The following is a 20833-nucleotide window of genomic DNA, read 5'->3' on the forward strand; positions in this document are numbered from 1 at the left end:
CCCATAGCTAATTAGCTACGCCACTGCACACACACACTACGGCACAGACACAGAGAAAGAAGAACGAAAGGAGACATCACACACACCTCCTTCCCTTGTCACTTGCCCGGACTCTCTGCAGTCTGCTGGTTTAATTAGCTGCTCCTTTGATCCTCCATGACGGCTTCCTGCTGGCTCTGGCTGCAAGTCTTTTCTCCTTGTTCCCTGATTCCCTCCTTGTCCCACGCAGCTCACTTCTCTCTTCCAGCGGCACGCTGTTGCTCTCCATCAGCCCCAGCAGTATCGCGCGCCATTCAAACACTGCTGGGGGGTGGAGCTACAGCTGCCGCATAAGCAGCAGGCGACAGTGAGAAGGGGTAGAGCGGCTTGTCAATATGCTCACCCTAACCACTGCGCTACATAGAACAGAGAGCGGCACCATATAAACTAACTCCACCGCTTTGGTTAGGAGCAGCACAATGGGCACTATGTGCCGTGCCCTGAGGTTCGTGGCACCGTGGGCGGGATCCGTAGCACGTGCTTCGGATCTTTTGCCCTAACCATGCCTCTGCTAGTGAATATCAGTCTAAATACCCACATACACACCTCAGGGTACAGATCAGAATAAGACGAGAGACAGTTTCATCAGTTAAAAATGTATTCAGCTGGAGATCAGGGATAAGTCAGAATATTAGATAAAAAAACAGCAATGACTGCAAAGTGAGTGCATCAGTACAAACCTGTATGGCTCAACCAAATATGCAAAAAGCCAAAAAGGTATGAAGACAAAAAGTAGGAAAGGGGCATCTGAACCCACCGGATGCACACAATGGCCTACAGATATTTGTAACTTTAGAAAAGGACTATATAAGTTAGTGCAATCTCAAAAGGGCAAAAAAAGTCTCTGAAAAAACTTTATTGACACATGTAGAAAAACATCAAAACACACGGCTCTTCAATATCACAGTGATAGGTCATTGAGAACACATTAGATTGGTTTACATCAACAAATGGTTGTAGCTTTGCGGGTATTTAACTTCAAATACCCGCAAAGCTACAACCATTTGTTGATGTAAACCAATCTAATGTGTTCTCAATGACCTATCACTGTGATATTGAAGAGCCGTGTGTTTTGATGTTTTTCTACATGTGTCAATAAAGTTTTTTCAGAGACTTTTCTTTGCCCTTTTGAGATTGCACTAACTTATATAGTCCTTTTCTAAAGTTACAAATAAGTGTTGGTGTGCAAGGTGGACTGCCCTGAAAGAGGACTGTGTTTTGATCCTTCACAATATAAAGGATTGTACCCTAAGATACCTTTTCATTAATGTTACACAATGGCCTACAGAAACAGAATGCACAAAACAGAATATAAGGTCTGGAAAGCATCACATAACACCACAGCATACAGCAAACAATGATGGCCCTCATAAACACAGCGACAACACAGCTCCAAAGTGCACCCATATGGTCCTTTACAAATATAAAAAGTAAGAAAAATAAGGACAAAACAAAAACAAAGACAGCATATAATGCAATAATATAGGATAGACAAGGGAGCATTTAGTGCCACCGCACACAGAAGGGATTATCAATCAGTTCTGCCCCATTAGCCCATACGTTCCCAGCATACAAAGGGGATCCAGTGTACATACTTACTTTCCCTATGGCGTGGAGAGAAAAATGCTGCTATGATGGGAATCCACTTAGAAATAGTGTCTGACGCCGTTTAAATATCCCTCCTTGTGTCCCAAAAGGACTTGCGCCTGTGCAGGGTGTCCAATCAAAGAGTATGATATCCCTTCAGCAAAGCGTAACCATGCTGGAACGCATCCTATCGCGACCGGAAGTGACGTCGGTGCGAAGATGTGTCATTGAGAACACTTGGTTCCTGCCGTATAAGGGGTGTATCGCGTCCCCCACATCCGGGGCGTGACGTCACGTCAGCGTCCTACAAGCGCCAATCAAACCGCACCGGGCGGCGCCTCAGGACGCAGCAGGAACTGGATTGGGAAACAGTGACCACGATGGAGTGCATGGTAAGGTATGTATACACAGGAAGCCAAGCAGGCCAAACAGTACAGTACTTTGGTTCTAAATATAAAATAAGGTGTGACTAAAAGCCCATGCTGGAACGCACAATACGATGTGCATAAAGGAACAAAAACATCTGTTTATGTAAATAACCTAACATAAGCAAATAATGATTATTAAGGGTGTCACAGGAGCCCTAGTGGCTGACCGCACTTAGCCTTCTAAACGGTGCCAGCACACAGATCGTGCGAACTCTGGTCGCAGTCAATGCACAGGAACCGTTAAGAATTAGCCGCAGACAACTCAGAAGGGAGCCTGTGAGACACGGGTGATTACAACTTCACCCACTGGTTCAGAGTAAACTGCCACCACCGCGGTTACCATGGGACCGTGGAGCCCACTAACTGACTAGTCCTGCGAATAAAACGGTTAAACACACGATATTCTGTCTAGCCAACAACAAACAAACAGTAGCGTATCTTCAGAGACCCGGGATCAGTTCTGTGTGTGCTGATAAGCAGGGTAGCGGACAGTGAATGACTTGGAGAAAGTCGTTTATTCACGCAATATAAATAATTAATATATACAGACAATTATTAAAATCACAATTATTAAGACAGTAATAGCCAGTATAAAAAATAAAAGAAGGGAGAAAAATACTTAGTTCCTGGAAAGATGTCCTTTTTGTGGGAAAACAGAGTTCTGAGTTTCAATCAGAGTTCAGAGTTCAGACCAGGTGGATGCCAGCATATCCTCAAGCTGGCATCTGATGAGTTCAAGATGTTTTCAGGGTGGAGGACACTGAGTTTGGGTCCTCTGCCATTCTTATGCCCCTGCTTCAGTAGGAGGGAGTGAGGGCGGGGAGCCATACACCCCCTTAGAAGATGAGATGAGCCCTCCCCTTGTCCTGGGGGCTAGAAATCATATCTACCCATATATGGGCTCTATCTCACAGAACCGTACAGGTCAGGGCAGATTTATTAACATTTTCAGGTCTGTCTCGATTTACCCAGCGCCCTGATACCAGACATGAGGGGTGGGACCCCTGTGGTATCATCAGGGCATTTTCAAACTGCCTAACTGGCAGTCCTTACCTCAGAATGTTCTGAAACTTCCTCAGAACCAGCACCGGGGCTCATGCTACACTTCCCCCACGTTTGGCGAAGCTGCCATCTCAGGAACCCCAGAAATATGACAGATCTGGGAAGTTATGGATTATGCTATGAGACTCAGGTTTATTCAGGATGTGTTCTAGCTGCTAACAGCTGACTTCCCTTTGATCTTTACCAGTGAGCAAGGTGTCAAGACCTCCTGGAGATTTGTAGCCTGCCTGGCTGCACCTAGGCATCCTGATCACCCCTTGGTTAATTAACATCTACATGAGATCAGCTAGGTGTCACCTTATACCTGATGCATGGGCCATCCGCACAGCTTGAAGCCAGGGACTCTCTGGGCCCAGGCTCATTAGCATATCAAAAGAGCCATCCAGCCTTTAGGATGGTGCTCTCTCTCTGCTAAGAAAAGGACTTCAGCTGCCCCTACACACTCAACCCAGATTGTATCGATTTGAAGCGCAATCGATGCAGGGAATCGAGTGCGATCGCTTTTTCTTCATGGGCGGTTACAGGACGCGCCTGCGGCCCCGCAACCGTCCGTGACAAAGGGGAAAATCTTAATCCAGAAGGACAATAATAAACAATTATGGTGAAAAAAGGGATAAGGAATACAGGAGAAAAGGCTAATGATACCACTACAAGCAAAACAGACAAATGATAAGCGCTCAAGGATGCACCTGAATTGTAATCCATCAGCGGCAATGCAGAGCCCCTTAGGGCTGAATACATTATTATTATTATAATTTTTAGTATTTATATAGCGCCAACATATTACGCAGCTCTGTACAGTGTATATATATATATATATATATATATATTGTCTTGTCACTAACTGTCCCTCAAAGGAGCTCACAATCTAATCCCTACCATTGCCATATGTCTATATTATGTAGTGTAAGTACTGTAGTCTAGGGCCAATTTTTAGAGGGAGCCAATTAACTTATCCGTATGTTTTTGGAATGTGGGAGGAAACCCACGCAGACACGGAGAGAACATACAAACTCTTTGCAGATAGTGCCCTGGCTGGGATTCGAACCAGGGACCCAGCGCTGCAAGGCGAGAGAGCTAACCACTACGCCACCGTGCTGCCATAAATATTTATGAATAGCAGCACGAAGGAATTATGTTTTTATTGCTAAGTTAGAGGTAGGTCTTCCCCAAGGGGGTACATCACCGCCGTGGGGAAGTCTATTAGGTCATAATTTGTGCACTAATTATCACTGAAGCTAACACCCCCCTTGGTCTATAGTGATGCAGGGTGTGTAATATAGTCCAGTTTCTGGAGCTCTGCTCACCATTGCAGATAAACCATTCAGGTATGAGGTTTGTTTGAAAGCGATACCACTACAAGGGCATAGAGAATAGTCCATATCTATGCAAATATAATCAATACAATTCAGATGAATCAACGATCAACGCAGCAACATAGGACCACATTTAATTTATAACAGTAAGCGCAAAGCTATACAATCTATTCTTTTGGAAAATACATAATGAAACAAAATAAATTGGCATCAGGGGTCAGGGCATATCCAATTATGCTGTATGCTAAGGCGTTACCACATAAAAAGTTACCATGTGTTGGGTGATTGGCGGGAACCATACAGGTGTACCGGAGTCCCTTCGTAGATGAAATCATATTTCCTGAGTCCGAAGCTAAATAAATAGAAAAGATACAGAGAATTAATAAAGGCCACACCTAGAGACTACCTACTGAGGTCTATAATCAATGTTAAGTCCAGCTGGGGTCAGTGTCTGTAAAATCTGATCCAGCGGGCCTCTCTATGTAATAAAATAGATTCTCTATCACCTCCCCTTCTAGGGGGGGGGGGCACCACATCCAGGACACAGAATCTTAGCTGATTCACCGAGTGGCCTATTACCAAAAAATGTTGAGCCACCGGGGAATGGATTTGGGAAAGGTCAAGGCCCCGTTTGACAGCTACATTAATCCTAGATTTGTGTTCAATAATTCGTTCTGTAACAGCTCTAGTTGTTTCCCCAATATACATCTTGCCACAAGGGCATTTGATGCCATATACAACATGATCCATGTCGCATGTGGCATAATGGGAAAAGTTGATCGGAAACCCCTTCATGGGGTGATTGATACTTTTCCCCTTTAACACTAGTTGGCAACAAGATCAATGCAAACAGGGGAAGGTTCCCTTGCGCATTGGTGCTAGCTGTCTTTGGGCTCCGGCCCTTGTGGACAGTGGTGCTCATCCGGATTCCGGATATCCGAACTTTTTTGAGCTATCCGACTGGATACGGATTCCGGATACCTGGGCCCAAATCCGGATAGCTATCTGCGGATAGTTGGCTGGAAATCCGGATATCCGAATCTTGAGATACTGTAACTAAGTAGATGACGTCCAGGACGTCATTGAGCCAGAGGGCTCCCAGCAGAAGCCCTAGCCAGCCCTTCCTGACCTCATTGAGCCAATCAGAGGGCTCCCAGCCTAAGCCCTAGCACCCAATCACTGAAGGGAACCCTGGCCACCCCCCCCCCCCCCTGTGGGTGCCATGATGATAAATCTCGTCCTGTGTGACTGCAGTGCTCACTGAGAGAGAGACATGCTCCAGTGCTGCTGGCCTAGCAAGTGCTGTATACAGTGATAAACCTAAAGCAGTTCAGTGTTGTATTGTTAATTAGCTTGATTTCATTGTGTGACAGTCAGAGTGTGTGCTGCAGGGCTGCTGCAGCTGCTATGTGTCTGTGTGTGTGCTGTGCACAGACCAGGCCAGCTGCTGCCTGCTGGCCAGCTATTAGCCTTAGCTAGCTACAGTATAGCTTAGGTTAGGGATTAGGGAATAGGATTACTGTGTTATTGTGTAGTTAGTACTGTAGTACTGCAGTCAGTGCTAGTTAGTTGTTAGAGTAGTAGTACTACTGTGTTAGCTTACTACAGAACTGCTGTGCTGCTGGGCAGTGCCATTGTGACAATTAGTGTCTTCTCCTCTGCTGTCTGCCACTTGGCATGTGGCACGTGGCACATGGCGCTTGGCACGTGGCACTTGGCATTTGGCCCGTTGCATTTTGCACTTGGCACTTTGCATTTGGCACTTTGCACTTGGCACTTGGCATGTGCAAAGTGCCAAGTGCCAAGTGCAGAGTGCAAAGTGCCAAGTGCCAAGTGCAAAGTGGTTGGCACTTTTCCTTTTTAATTAGATGCAATTGCTTTTTCTGACACTTGCACTTCTATATAAGCACTTCTAAAACAATCTTTTTTGCTGCTCTCGGATTTATTTATTGAGGTCAGCATGTTTTTTATCACTATGTACTAATGGTATTGTATTTTGTCTCTGATAGATTTGGTTACGTTATTTGGCACTTGACACTTTGTTGCACTGGTCACTTTCATCGCTGCACAAGCTTTTTCAAGAAGAAAACATGCACTTTTTGAGAATAATTGAAGACTTCAGGCGTCAAGAATTCAACTTGCACTATTAAATTAATTTATAATTCTTATTCCATTATTGTTTCTATTACACTCAGATGGACCATGTATTCACTGCATATGCACTATTCTTTATTGCAATTGCACATTCCTTTCACTCATTCAATGGATGACAAAAATTAACTATATTTGCACATTTTTACCTAGATATATTTTTTTATTTTTTTTTATTTCCTATGTATCTCTACATTGTAGAGATCGGCCTTAAAGAGACTCTGTAACATCAGAAACATCCCCGGGGGGTACTCACCTCGGGTGGGGGAAGCCTCCGGATCCTAATGAGGCTTCCCACGCCGTCCTCTGTCCCACGGGGGTCTCGCTGCAGCCCTCCGAACAGCCGGCGACAGACCCGACTGTAGATTCAATATTTACCTTTGCTGGCTCCAGCGGGGGCGCTGTGGCTGCTCTCGGCTCCAAAGTAGGCGGAAATACACGATCTCAGTTGGGTTCGCTCTACTGCGCAGGCGCCGGAAACTTACGCCTGCGCAGTAGAGCAGACCCGACGGCGATCGGGTATTTCCGCCTACTTCAGAGCCGACAGCCGTCAGAGCTCCTGCGCAGGAGCCGGGAAGGTAAATAATGACGTCATTTTGCACGGAGGGCTGCAGCGAGACCCCTGAGGGACGGAGGACAGCGTGGGAAGCCTCATTAGGATCCGGAGGCTTCCCCCACCCGAGGTGAGTAACCCCCCAGAGGACGTTTTGACGTTACAGTTCCTCTTTAAGTAGCATTTATGCTAGTCCTTATAATAGACCTTTTTACCCACATATTTTATACGGATTGACTGTCAACTCTTTTTTCAACCACTAGATGTCACTCTCACCAATCCAATCCAATCCAAAAAAGCTTTATTGGCAGGACCAAATACATTTAGCATTGCCAAAGCAAAACAAAACATTAACATGGGGGGGGGGAATAAGGGGAGGATATAGGTAAACAGGCCATAGGAGTGTGGAGGATGTAATGGATGGTATGGGGGGATGAGATATATAGTCCATAGGGGAGGGGGGTATAGGTATACAGTCCATAGGGGAGGGGAGTATGGGGTTATACGGTCCATGTGGTATCATGTTCCTCTCAGTTGGTGGCAGGCAGTGATATATCGGGCTGCTATTTGCACAGTTTTTTCCTCTTCCCCAGTAGGATATAGAGTTTCCTCTCCTCATCTGTGGAGTTGAAATCTGGGATGTGGGCGGAGAGTCTCTGGAAGTGGGCAGTCCTCAGCGGTGTATATTTGCTGCAGTGTAGCAGGAAGTGGGCCTCATCCTCCAGGACCCCTTGGTCACATTGCCTGCACAGTCTCTCCTCCCGGGGCTTCCATGTCTGTCTGTGTCGCCCTGTCTCTATCTCCAGGTTGTGGGCGCTCAGACGGTACAGGCTCAAGGCCTGTCTGTCTTTGTGGTGGTGTACCCTCTCTAGATATGGAGCCATTGTGTACTCCCTCTGTAGTGATTGGTAGACAGTGAGTTTCTGGGAGTTCTTTATGTCCCTTCTCCATTCCTCTAGGTATCGGTCCTTGCAGCTTTCTATCGTTCCTTTTATTTGGGCTTTTGTCAGCCTGTGTTGGTGGTCTTGGCTGGGCTGGCTGTTGACGCTTTGTTTCAAAGCGCGTGGTATGGCTTCGCCACCCTGGCTCAGTGAGGCTTTATGGTGGTAAGTGCTGGGGCTGCTGCTCTGTATATGGGCCCAGTATGAGAGCGCCCTCTGCTGGATAGTCAGCCATAGTGGAAATCTGCCTAGCTCTGCCCGGCAAGCTGAGTTCGAAGTGCTGCGATGGACTTGGAGAAGATACTTGCAGAACTCTAGATGGAAAATTTCTGTTGGGCTGGAGTCCCATTTTGATTGGTCAAGGTAGGTGACCGGGCCCCATATCTCACTGCTATAGAGCAGGATTGGGGTGATGATGCTGTTGAATATCTTAACCCAGACTCTCACCATTTTAGTCTCGAACCTTTAACTTTAGTGAATCCAGCGCACGGAGATTTCGGCACAGCCAGCGCCACCATAGGCCATAATAGGAATTACAGCTATAGCAGCGCACAGGGAGTAAGTTCGGCGCCATCAGAAGACAGAGCTGAAGTTACAATGAAAACACAATAATTCGGCTTCAAATTATTTCATTCCCCACCATCCATGGCGGCCTGGAGGGGGAATAGTATTTAACACGGCCGGGAACTTGTGCAACAGCAGGATCAGCCACATACCGGCTGAATCCTGTGCCCGAGTCTCCTGTGCCATTCTCTCTCGTACTCATTAGTCTATGCACAGGCTCGTTCATACTTCCGTGCTGTGCTAACAGCTGATTTTTGTAGTTATGCTGATAAATATTATTTTTTATATGCGTTGTTCCTACTATTGTCCCAGAGATGTTTGTTTATCTGTACTTTACATACTTGTATTGTATTTTCTGTTTTATACTGCAGCAGCCAGCGCTCTGTTTATTTTTCTACAGCTGCGCCTGTCCCATTGGTTTAGCTTTACCACGTGGGACAACTGATCGCTCTGTCTGAGCGATCAGTGTCATCACGTTCATACGTGGCCACGTATGACGTTATTAGTCAGGAAGTACCAACACTCGTGCAGGCACATGGCTTTCAATATAAATAGGGCATTGTACCAGATACCAGGTACCTCTTGAGAAAGCGGGGACTTGGAGCCGCGATACGCGTGGAGGAGGGGCAACGGGTGGCATCCTATACCAGTGTATTTTCTAACATCAGGTAATTATGCGTTCTTACTAACTCTCATTATTTTTATTTGTGTCCTGTGGAGCGCTGACTGCAGTGCAACTTTGATATTGTGTATTCATTAGAGGTCTTGACTTATAAATTTGCAGCGGCCAGTCAGTTTAGCAGCTTAGCTCAAAGTGGGCTAGAGCTCAGTGAGGCTCCATATTTATAGCTATTGTAGTTTGAGGAGGACTTATTGTTTTCATTGTACCTGATGCAGATTTTTGTATGTATTTATGTATAACCAGTGAGAGTGGTTACTCTATTTATGAGTGCTATGTTTTTTGGACCCCCCTGTTGCCTCAGGAGTTTTAATTGTTTTTAAGTTGTTTCCATTACCCTAATAAAATTATTGTTCATTGTGAACTGAGTGCTGTGTATTAATATTCCCTTACACAGAAGCTCTTTTCTTGTGTATACAGTCAGTTGTTTTCTTCTGTGGAGGCACTTATGTCAGGGGCGTAACTAGAAATCACTGGGCCCCCCTGCGAAACTTTAAATGGGGCCCCCTCCTGCCAAAACAAATCTACAAATCTTTGTCTGCAAAACTTTGTATGATTCCCTATCAGCAGCTGAGCAGATACAGTCAATAGAACAATGGCGGAGAGAGCAGAAATTTGTTTTCTCTCCTTGCCCTTAGTTGTCAGTCTCTCAGGACGGGGCCCCCTGTGGCTTATGGGCCCCCCTGCGGCTGCATCCCTTGCAGGGTCTATTGTTACGCCCTTGCTTATGGTGCTTGTGTATAGACTTATTGAAGTTAAATTTGTTAGTTAATGTTGAAATCTCTTTGATTTCTTTCAGAGTCTGTGTGTTCAAGATGAATTTGGACATTCTTGAATCTTTGGAGCAATCTTGGGAATTGCAGGTTAAGAGTATATACAATCTTGTTGCTCTTGAGCGAGCTTGTGCTGGAACCCCTAATGAAGTGAAGGAGCTATGTAGGGAATTAAGAGAGACACATACTGCCTATATTAAAACATGGTGGAATATCAAAAGTTTGGATAACTATGACTCCGAAGCAATCTATCCGAGAGGGCTGAGGGTGCAGATCTTCCCAGCCTGGTTTATGACTAATGAAAGAAGGAAGATGTGGGAACAAGGCTTATGAAAATGTTCCAGTATTATAGTTAATATGTTATTGGATTATGACCGTGAATTATTGAATTATTTAAAGGTCAAAATTGAAGGCATCAAGACCCAACTATTTAAATTACAACCACAGAACACCATTGAAACTTACCTACAAGACCTTAAAAAAGATCTTGTCAAGATAGTACAAGAAATCACTGGAAATAAGAAAAATAAATTAGAGAGGGACCATATGGATTATAGTCTACAACGAGCATATGCATGGAAACACAGGGGCAACATGAAAGGCCAGGGAGTGAGAAAACACTTTCCTAGAAGGCGACAACCCAAGAGGCCACAGGATCAAAGATCTGGGTGACCCACTAGGAACCAAATTTGCTACACCTAGGATTCAAGTGATGTAACAGAATCTGAGATGGACAATATTAGCCGCTCCATTGATCGAAGACTTGCTGAGCTCAAATCATTACAAGTACACAACAAGAGGAGTAGGACGAATCTAACCTCACAGGATGAAGAGGAGGAGGTACTTAAAGTGATCAATTTATCTTCTGTTGCACTCTCTAGAGATGAGATTAGTGTGTTGAGCAAAGGGCTATCGTTCTCGCCAACACATCAGATAAACATCTTTGAGACAATTAAGGATGTGTATTTCTTTTGCAGGAGACTTATGCTCAAAAAAATCTACGGCCCCAGATGCATGCAACCGCAGGAGTTGGCAGAAATAGGCCTGGAAGCACAAGATCAACAAACTTTTGAAGATCTGATGTGTTTGCTACAGGAGAGTGAGGATGGTCAGACTAGAGGTGAGAATCCTACATTTAAACCTGCATCTAAATATTTGCCTACTTTCAGTCCAGAAATTAAAATCTTCTTATGTGTAAGGAATTGCAAAATTTGAATGCCAGATGTGGAAACACCAGTTTCAATCTTAATTCCCATGAGAGAAAGGCTTTGAGAGAGCTAAGGTCTAGGACGGACGTTATTATCTGCAAAGCGGATAAAGGTGGGAATGTGGTGATTTGGCCAATTGATATGTACCTAGAGGAGGCATATAAACAGCTCAATAAGAGTGAGTTTTATCGGGTGTCACCACGGGATCCCACCGCAAAATTTCAGCAGGAATTAAAAACTCTGCTAGATGATGCTAAGGAGTTTGAAGGAATCAATGGGAAAGAGAAGAGGTTTCTGTGGATAGAAAAACCCACGTTAGATACATTTTACATGCTCCCTAAGGTGCACAAACAGGTAGACAGGCCCCCAGGGAGGTCTATTATATCGGGCATTGGAAGCCTAACAGAAAAGTGTGGGAAGTTTGACTCCTTTTTGCAAACCCTTCGTGGAGACTCTTGATTCTTATATCAAAGATACGGGTGATTTATTGTATCATGTTAATGGTCTATCCTTGACAGATGACATGCTTCTGGTGACATGTGACATCGAAAGTCTTTATATGAACATCAACCATGAGGAGGGTATACGAGCAGCTGGCTACTTCCTGGAGATGGGGAATCTAAAGCCGAGCAGACGGGACTTCATTCTGAAACTATTGAACTTTGTACTTACAAGGAATTATTTTGTATTTGACTTGCGCTTCTACCTACAGGTGAGGGGGGTCGTGATGGGGGCACGTTGTGCCCCGTCGGTGGCCAACCTTTTCTTAGGATGGTGGGAGCGCGAGCTGGTATGGGCCTCTCAGTATGAGCTGTACCACCCACATATTGTGGATTTGTTTCGATTTATCATTGATCTGCTGATCATTTGGCAAGGTACTGAAGATCTATGCAGAACATTTTTTGGAAGAATTGAATCAGAATTTATTAAAAATCTACTTGACTTACAAAATCTCAGACAGGGAAGTGGAATTTTTGCATCTAACAATCACCAAAAATGCAACTGGTGAACTTTCTACGTCTATATTTAGAAAGCCTATAGCTGTCAATAGTATTTTACAGTATGGTTCACACCATACTGTGAAAACTAAAAAGAATATACCATTTGGACAATTGAATAGATAATAGCTTTGATAGCTTTGAATGAGAAGCATTGGTTCTCAAACATAGATTTAAACAAAGAGGATATCCCCACAAATGCATAGAGGTGGCCATGCGGAGGGCTAGGGCCATACCTCATACTCAATTACTTACCTCTAAGATCAGACCAAAGCAAGACACCATACACCTCACTACATCTTACAACACGCATGTAACGATCGGTGTAACACAGAGAGGGTCTGATTATTGGTGATCTGCAGTATCACCAAGAATACAGATATATACCCGATTATTGATGATCTGCAGTATCACCGATAATCAGATATATCACTAACCTCTGGACACCTGAGTGATGTGAGTGTTTGGTGCAACAGTAATACTTTGAGGACAATACCTGGAGAACAGGTATCAGAGCAGTAGACTATACTGCATAAGAGAACAAGTGCCTTCCAGTAACCTGAGAATCTCCCGAAGGGAGGAGCCAGGCAAGGAGAAGGTAGGACCAGAGCTTGAGTGACACCAATAGGAGGGTGTCACTGATTGATCTGTGAACTATCTCTAAACTGAGGAGATAGCTCTCGAGGTCGGGCAAGCCAGGTCGGCAACACACGGACAGATAGGTGCTAAGACATGCAGAGTTTGGCAACAGAGTATCAGATATAGCGAAGTACCAAATCAGTGATCAGAAGAGTGGTCAGGAAAGCAGAAGGTCATAACAGATAATAAACAATGCCTAGTCTTGGGTGTGAGCTCCGTGATCATCAACACCCTGGAACTAGTCTGACAAATAACAGAATGGTAACTCAAGTCCCTAGTCTTGGGTGTGAGGTCCTTGATCATCAACACCCTGGAACTAGTCTGAAGTATAACAGAATGGTAATACAAGTCCCTAGTCTGGGTGTGAGGCCCGTGATCATCAACACCCTGGAACTAGTCTGGAGGATAACAGAATGGTAATACAAGTCCCTATTCTGGGTGTGAGGTCCGTGATCATCAACACCCTGGAACTAGTCTGAAGTATAACAACTGGTAACACAGATTCTGACAAAAGGTCTGAGTGCTTCCACGTAGTGAACGCAACGGCAGACAACCAGTGAATGACCAGCACCCAGTATATATAGCACAGCGCTCTCCAGCGCCTCCCCTAAGTGCTGGACCAATGGGAACTGGTTGAATCGTCAGCTGACCGGCTTGGTCAGCTGACTCCCTTCTGGCTGTCATAAAAGTTCTGCCTCTCAGCGCGTGCACGCGTCCTTCTGAACCTGTGTGGACTATCAGTCCCAGCCACACCAGACATATGTTGTGTACCACCCGCCGCGCTGGACGCGGAACCAGCCGCCCCGCTATCAGGGCATGCGGCGGTTTCTCCGTGTTCAGCCATACTAGTAGATGTAGGCCTACGCGTGCAAACCGCCGCGTTGGACGCGGAATCAGCCGCCTTGTTCTGAACACGGCTTTTCCGTGTTTTCTCACAACGCATTGGCAAGATTTGTACAATATACTACACAAGCAATGGGGGGTACTAAGGAGTGACGAGGACCTCTGTCCATATTTGACAGAGAGGCAAGCATTTGGTGTAGCAACACCGACGTCTGATTATGTGTGATCTGCAGAATCACCGATAATACAGACGCTATACCTGATTATGTGGTGATCTGCAGAATCACCAATAATACAAGTATAGCTAGCAGGATAGCAAGGTGTATAGTGCTTGGTGCAACAGTAACTGAATAGTTTGGCTAAACTTCACCAGAGGAGCTGGTGGGTACTATTTGTACACAGTAATAGAATAGTTAGACTAGACCTCACCAGAGGAGCTGATGAGTACTAGTCAAGAGCACCTCAGTGACAAGGGCTCACTGGTGAGTAGAGTGGTCAGACAGGCTAGGATCAGTAGCAAGCGGGCAGGTACAGTACAAAATCGACAGGCAAGAGGGTAGTTAGATATCAGGCAGAGTTCAGCAACAGAGTCAGATGGGCAGAGGTACAGAATTGATTAACAAGAGCAGAGTCAGAGGACAGCCAGAGTCATACACAGAATATCAATATACAATAAACAATAATCCTAGTCTTGTGTGAAATCCCTAGTTTCCTCCCAGATCAAAACACACCGGATACTATCTAAGGTCTGAGCGCTAACACGTGAGTATTCGCAACAGCAGACAGGTTGCGAATGAAGACTGAAGGCTTTTCAAGCAGAGGAGACCCCACGGCCGCGCCCTCCACCAATCAGCCAATCCGGAGCGCCGTGAGTCTCCTCTGACGTCAGCCGACCGGCTGGTCAGCTGATGCGCCTCCTCCCCGCATAAAGGTCCTGTCTCCACGCGCGCCCGCGCAATACAGCAACCCTATGAGCAATAGACAACCCCGTCCTCGGCGTACTAGACGCCAGAGGAATGGGAGAAGTCCCAAAGCAGGCAAGCGAGGCGGCTGCGGAGACACCCTGCGTCCCCGCAGCCGCTGCTTCCATGGGTGTCACAATGTAGAATTAACCATTTCTGGACCCCAAATTTCATTTCCTGCTTTATCCAGGAGAGATGCTATTACTGGAGGTGCAGTGTAATCTTGTGAGATTTTAGCTAAAAGAGTGCCAGTGCGCTCCCCTTGCTCGTAGTATGCCTGTTTTTGAAAAAAAAAGATTGAGGATTTAGCCTTCTCTTCATGATGCAAGGCAAGGTTTCTAATGGAACATTGCCAGTTGTCATAACTGGTGGGCAGTGGATCTGACAAGGACCTCTGTTCAAGGAAGGATACACGTTTCAGGAGTTCCTGTTCCTTCTGTATATTAGATTTCTTATGGGATGAGAGTGAGACTGCTTTAAGAAGGGTGCCCCTCAGATATGCTTTAAAGGTTTCCCATACAAGTTCTCTGTTCTCATCTCTGTGTATATGTGCAAATTCTGTTATATCCCTGAATATCTCCCCCATCTGCTTCAATAAGATCTAACCAAAAGGGTTACATTTCTATAGTCTAGGTGGAGGGGGGATGCCCCACTGTATGGATAGCTGAGTAGGAGAGTGGTCAGACTCGGAAACCAAGCGGGGTAGTATTTTAATTTGAGATACAGACGGGAGCAGTTGAGGCAACACAAGGGCAAAATCTATACGTGAGAAAGTATGATAGGTAGCTGAGGAGCAGGTGAAACCTGGTTCACCAGGGTGTAAATAGCTCCACACATCAAACATGCTAATTTCATTTAGAAATAGAGAGAAGGAGGTTTCTTTATTAGCTTGTGGAGGAAACCTATCATAATGCGGATTCTTGAAAGAGTTAAAAGGGAACTGAAGTAAGAGGCAGGCTTGCTCAAATCCGGTCCGGGAGACATCCGGTTCGTTGCTATCCGGATATCTCCCAGTAAAGCTGTGCGGGGGTGGGGGGTCAATCTTACCTGTATGATGTCTTCTTCGGTCAGGCACCCTGGCACCTCCCACGATGCACTCCAAGCGCCGCATGTGTCGGTCACGTGACTACAAACACTTCCTCCTTCAACCCGGAAGGAGGTAGCATTTGTAGTTACGTGACCGACGCTTGTAGCGCATTGTGGGAGGCGCCAGGGATGGACTGAAGAAGACGTCAGACAGGTAAGATTGACCCCTCCCCCCACCCCCGCACAGCTTTACTGGGAGATATCCGGATAGCAACTAACCGGATGTCTCCCGGACCGGATTTGAGCAAGCCTGGTAAGAGGTATACAGAGGCTGCACAATTTATTTACTTTTAATTAATACCAGTTGCCTGGCAGCCCTGCTGGTCTATTTCTCTTCAGTAGTATCTGAATAACACCAAAAGCAAGCATGCAGCTAGTCTTGTCGGATCTGACTTTAAAGTCTTAAACACCTGATCTGCTGCATGCTTGTTCAGGGGCTATGGCTAATAGTATTAGAGGCAGAGGATCAGCAGGGCTGCCAGGCAACTGGTATTGATTAAAAGGAAATAAATATGGCAGCCTCCGTATATCTCTTATTTCAGTTCCCCATCCATATTACAGGGATCCCAGGGTATTTCTTTGAAAAAGAAGCCCTCTTCAAGGAGAGTAACCGAATATGGAGGGGGGACATAGAATACCTACAAGAGGAGAGGCAAACATGCAGTAGTGCAATTAAGGAAAATAAATCTGCCCATTGGGTCAATTTGGGATATAATAGGTTGAAATTGAAGTCTTTTATTAATTAGGATTGATACTCCACGTGAAGTCTGAGAAATTGTAGAATGGTACACCCACCCACCCCCTTCCAATTTTCAGGTGTTTGAGAGGCTGAAAGGGGAACTTCAACCTAAACAAACATACTGTCATTAAGTTACATTAGTTATGTTAATTAGAATAGATAGGTAATATAATCTCTTACCCACCCTGTTTTAAAAGAACAGGCAAATGTTTGTGATTCATGGGGGCTGCCATATTTGTCATGGGGGCAGCCATCTTTTTGGTTGAAAGGAGATGACAAGGAGCAGGAGACACAGTTCCAACTATCCTGTGCCCTGATTACCCCTCCCAGCTGCACACGCTAGGCTTCAAATGTCAAATTCAAAATGCTAAAAAAAAAAATTGCACAAAAACAGCAGAACGAGAACAACAAAATCAGAAATCCCATCATGCTTTGCACAGCATCAGGGGAAAAAAGCCCGGGCAGTTTTCTTCTGTGCAGCTAAAAATGAGACTTGTGTAAGAGAAACAAAGTTCTGATGCTGTGAAACTGTTAAAGAAACACCAAGCCTTTTCAGTGCTGCTGAGTCGATTTTTAGTCCGGAGGTTCACTTGAAGGATGGTGGCACTGGCAGTGGTCAAAGCAAGAATTCCTCTCACAGTCTTCAGCAGCAGCAGCATCCCGCCCTCCTGCTCATCTAGCAGCAGGAGCACGGAAACGCACTGCTCCCCCCCCCCCCCCCTCACACCCTGTCACTCCCGCCGAAATTGAGGCTGGTTCGGGCAGCCAGTCCTCAGTGGCCTCCTCTGCTCCCTCCACAGTTCCCTCCTCATCTTCCCGTGCAGGCAAACGCCGCCAGACCCTGCTCAGTGAGTCGTTTCCCAGTGTGATCAAGGCTCTGCCACAAGTGCATCCGGATGCTAAATGGGTTGCTTGCCTAGTACATGTGCCCCAGCTTCTGCTATACTCCCTTGTGCAGGAGGGGAGTGACATGATAGTGCTCCTGCAGTATGGGATCCCAGAGTGGCGAATTCCCAGCTGCCACTAATTCTCCCACACAGCGATCCCAGCACTGCAGGAGTTCATGGTGACAAACGTGGCCTGTTCGCTCGATCACGCCATGGGTAAGCGGGTCCATGTCACCATGTGTTACGGAAAGAGCTGTGAAAAAACGCAATCACAATCGGTTTTCTGCATCAATTGTGGTTACTGATACAACCAAAATTGTATGTGTAGGTCCTAGCACACTGCAGAGCCTTGGGGGTCTTCCTTTGAAGCTTGGCTATTCAAGTTGATTAGCCCAGAAAGACCTTTTTTACATGTATCTGTCACAACTCAGCCAGGGTAATTAACCTCGTTACAGTTACCTGTTAAAAGGCCAACACACACACACATGGCATCCTACAAAGGGATAAGTCAGGAAACCCACAGCAGGGGTGCCTATTCAGAAACTAGACCCTCCCAGACATTGCGGCACCAGCCTAGCATGACTTCCTAGTGAAGACAGCACATGGTGGAATATACTGAGTCATTCTTTGGTAAGATTATAGCAGGATGCCTCTGGCTATCTCTATGATAATAACATATTTAAGCGCAGATAAAATTGTGCACATTTTGAGATATCATGAAAGTTCATAACTCTTTCCCAAGCCGAGGTATTAATTTTGGTGCGACTAATTGGGCAAGACTAGTGATTCTTGATCTCTGTATGATCCCTGGATCCACTGTGTATGAATCTGTTATCAGCACAAATATGGTATTTATCATTTTTGAATTTCAGGGTTCTGCAAGTTTAAGCCAAAAATCTCCCTCCAGGTAAATGGACTGTGATTGGTTGGTAAAAGGCTTGTCCCACCCCAAATCTAGCTTCAATAAAAGTAGGATGCATACAGGGAGGAGCAGCTCTTCCATTGTCCATCTGACCAGAACCAGCCAGAGGACCATGGCACTGGGTCTCTGTTTCTCTCAATATGGAACAAAGGACTTTAACTTGCTTTCCCAAAATGAACATATATTTCATCTGAAACTTAAGTATTTGTTTATTTCTTTCCCTTTTTATTTTACACTGTCTAATTGTTACTTTTAACGATTTTCTGTATATATTAATTATTTATATTGCATTTATAATAAAAGACTTCTAAAAGTCACTTATTTTGGCTGCACCTACTATTCAGCCACACAGAACAATTCCTAGATCCTAGCTTTCTGAAGAGTCACTACTACTGTTCATAAAGCAGATAAAATAGTGTGTTTTAACCGTTTTTATCCGCAGGTCTTAGAATCAGTTAGAGTAGGTCCTTTGTCCTTTTACAGAGATGGTGGCAGCTTTGTACCCTGAAATAGTGTGTAATTTGTGTTACTGTAACTCGCAAGCTCCCTTCTAGCCTTTCTGCTGCCAAAGTTCCATCAGTTTCAGCTCATTGATTGCATCCAGGAGGTTGGACAGCCTGTGGGTTGAAATACATTGGAAAGCACTGAGCGGTCTGGCCACTAGGGGGCCTGTGATAGTCATGGACTCTTGGAGCAGCCGGTTTGGGACAGACTGCTACCTGTCCTTTACCGTGCATGGGGTTCTGGCCAACCTCAGGGTGCAGGAGCAGAGGTGGCTGACCCCCAGAGGCCTCAAAGTTTGATTGGTGGTGTCCAACAAGGGGACCAACCTGCTGGCTGCCATCAGCAGGACAAACTTGACCCACGTCCCCTGTTTGACCCATGTCCTGAACCTGGTGGTGCAGAAGTTCCTGCACACCTACCTGGGGATGGATGATCTGTTGGAAGCAACACGGAAAATTGTGTGCCATTTCCGCCACTCTGCCGGTGCCTCAGCGACCCTGACTGACCTGCAGAAGTGCTGAAGGGGAATGAAGGGGAAGGTGAAGGTGGCTGAAGGGGAAGGTGGGCCTGTTATCTCACCGGGTCATCATCGATGTGCCAACTAGCTGGAATTCCACCCTGGTGATGTTGGAGTAGCTGGTTGAGCACAGAAGGGCTGTCAGCAGCTACATCATAGACAAGACAGTTTCCAGCACCACCAACCTCCAGGTCATCCCCAATGCAGATTGGGGGCACATGCAGCAGGTGTGCTTGGTGTTGGCTCCCATCCTGCAGGGAACCAACGTGAGTCAGTAACAGGCATCCATCTGTGAGTTGGTGACCATGGTTTGTCTGCTGAACAGGGCCCTGTTTGATCTGCTAGAAGAGAGAGAGGCAGCCCTGACCCAGCTGGATCAGCAGGCACTGCACAGTCCACCTCTTGGGGGAGGAGGAGGGGGTCCTGCAGTTGGTGGAGGAGGAGTTGGAGGTCCCTGACCTTGGTGTTGAGGGAGAAAATCAGAACGCAGCTGCAGTGGTGCGAGGGTGGAGAGGGCAGGACGAGGCTTAGGGGGCAGAGGAGGAGGACAGTGATGTTGTCTCTGGCGGTGACGATGACCCTGATGTCGCTGCTGTCTGTCAATTGTTCCCAATGGCAGCAAACATGCTGCAGTGCCTGCACAGGGACCCCAGGGTGATCCAGATGCGTGCTCGGGAGGACATCTGGATCACCATGATCCTGGACCCATGGCTGAAGGGGAAAGTGGGTCAGTTCCTGTCTGCTGGAGACCCTGAGCAGTGAACAAGGGAGTTGCAACGGGTCATTGTTCGGTGACTGGAGGAAGCCTTCCCCAAGCCTTCCACCCCCTCTGTCCCTGTCCAGCCAGCACAGCAGCAGGTTCCTGTGGCCAGCATCAGCAAAAGTAGGTGCCCAGGAGACCTGCTGTCTCTGACGGTAGACGGTAGAGCTGCCGAGAGAGGTGGTGCCTGCAGCAGCATCCTCCTCTCAAAGTAAGAACCAGCGCCTGACCCAGATAGTGGCAGACTACATGGGTTCCTTTGGCGGGTTTGAACCCCATGGAGTACTGGGTCAAGCGCTTGGAGATCTGGAGGGAGCCGGTACAGTACTCCCTGGAAGTCCTGTCGTGCCACCCTTCCAGTGTGCTGTCTAAAAGGTGCTTCAGTGCGACTGGTGGCGTGGTCATGGAAAAGCGCTCTCATCTGCCCGCAAAGTCTGTGGACAGACTAACATTTCTGAAAATGAACCAGGTCTGGATTAAAGGTGAGTTCCTGGCCCCTGCTGTCAGCGAGAATGGGACATGATGTGGCTGTGAATCTCTTTTGTATACCAACCTTCAATACCAGTCTCCTTTGAATTAGGCCTGTTTTTCTTTTTTGGGTGCTGTGGTACCTAGTGGTGATCATCACGACCTCATGATCATGGCATAGCCGTGATCACAAGCCCTTTTTTTAGT

At 46.2% G+C, this 20833-nt stretch overlaps 1 protein-coding gene across 1 annotated transcript in view; it reads right to left on the reverse strand.

Annotated features, from left to right (window-relative positions):
* LOC137525971 (histone H1.3-like) overlaps positions 1 to 20833 on the reverse strand; it is a 265301-nt gene that overhangs the window by 142790 nt on the left and 101678 nt on the right. Inside the window, exon 6 of the mRNA XM_068247181.1 lies at positions 4704 to 4784. Within this exon, the coding sequence (XP_068103282.1) occupies positions 4704 to 4784 (81 nt within the window). The remainder of the gene's footprint in view (positions 1 to 4703; positions 4785 to 20833) is intronic.

The sequence above is a fragment of the Hyperolius riggenbachi genome, chromosome 7, assembly GCF_040937935.1.
Source record: "Hyperolius riggenbachi isolate aHypRig1 chromosome 7, aHypRig1.pri, whole genome shotgun sequence".
Taxonomy (NCBI): Eukaryota; Metazoa; Chordata; class Amphibia; order Anura; family Hyperoliidae; genus Hyperolius; species Hyperolius riggenbachi.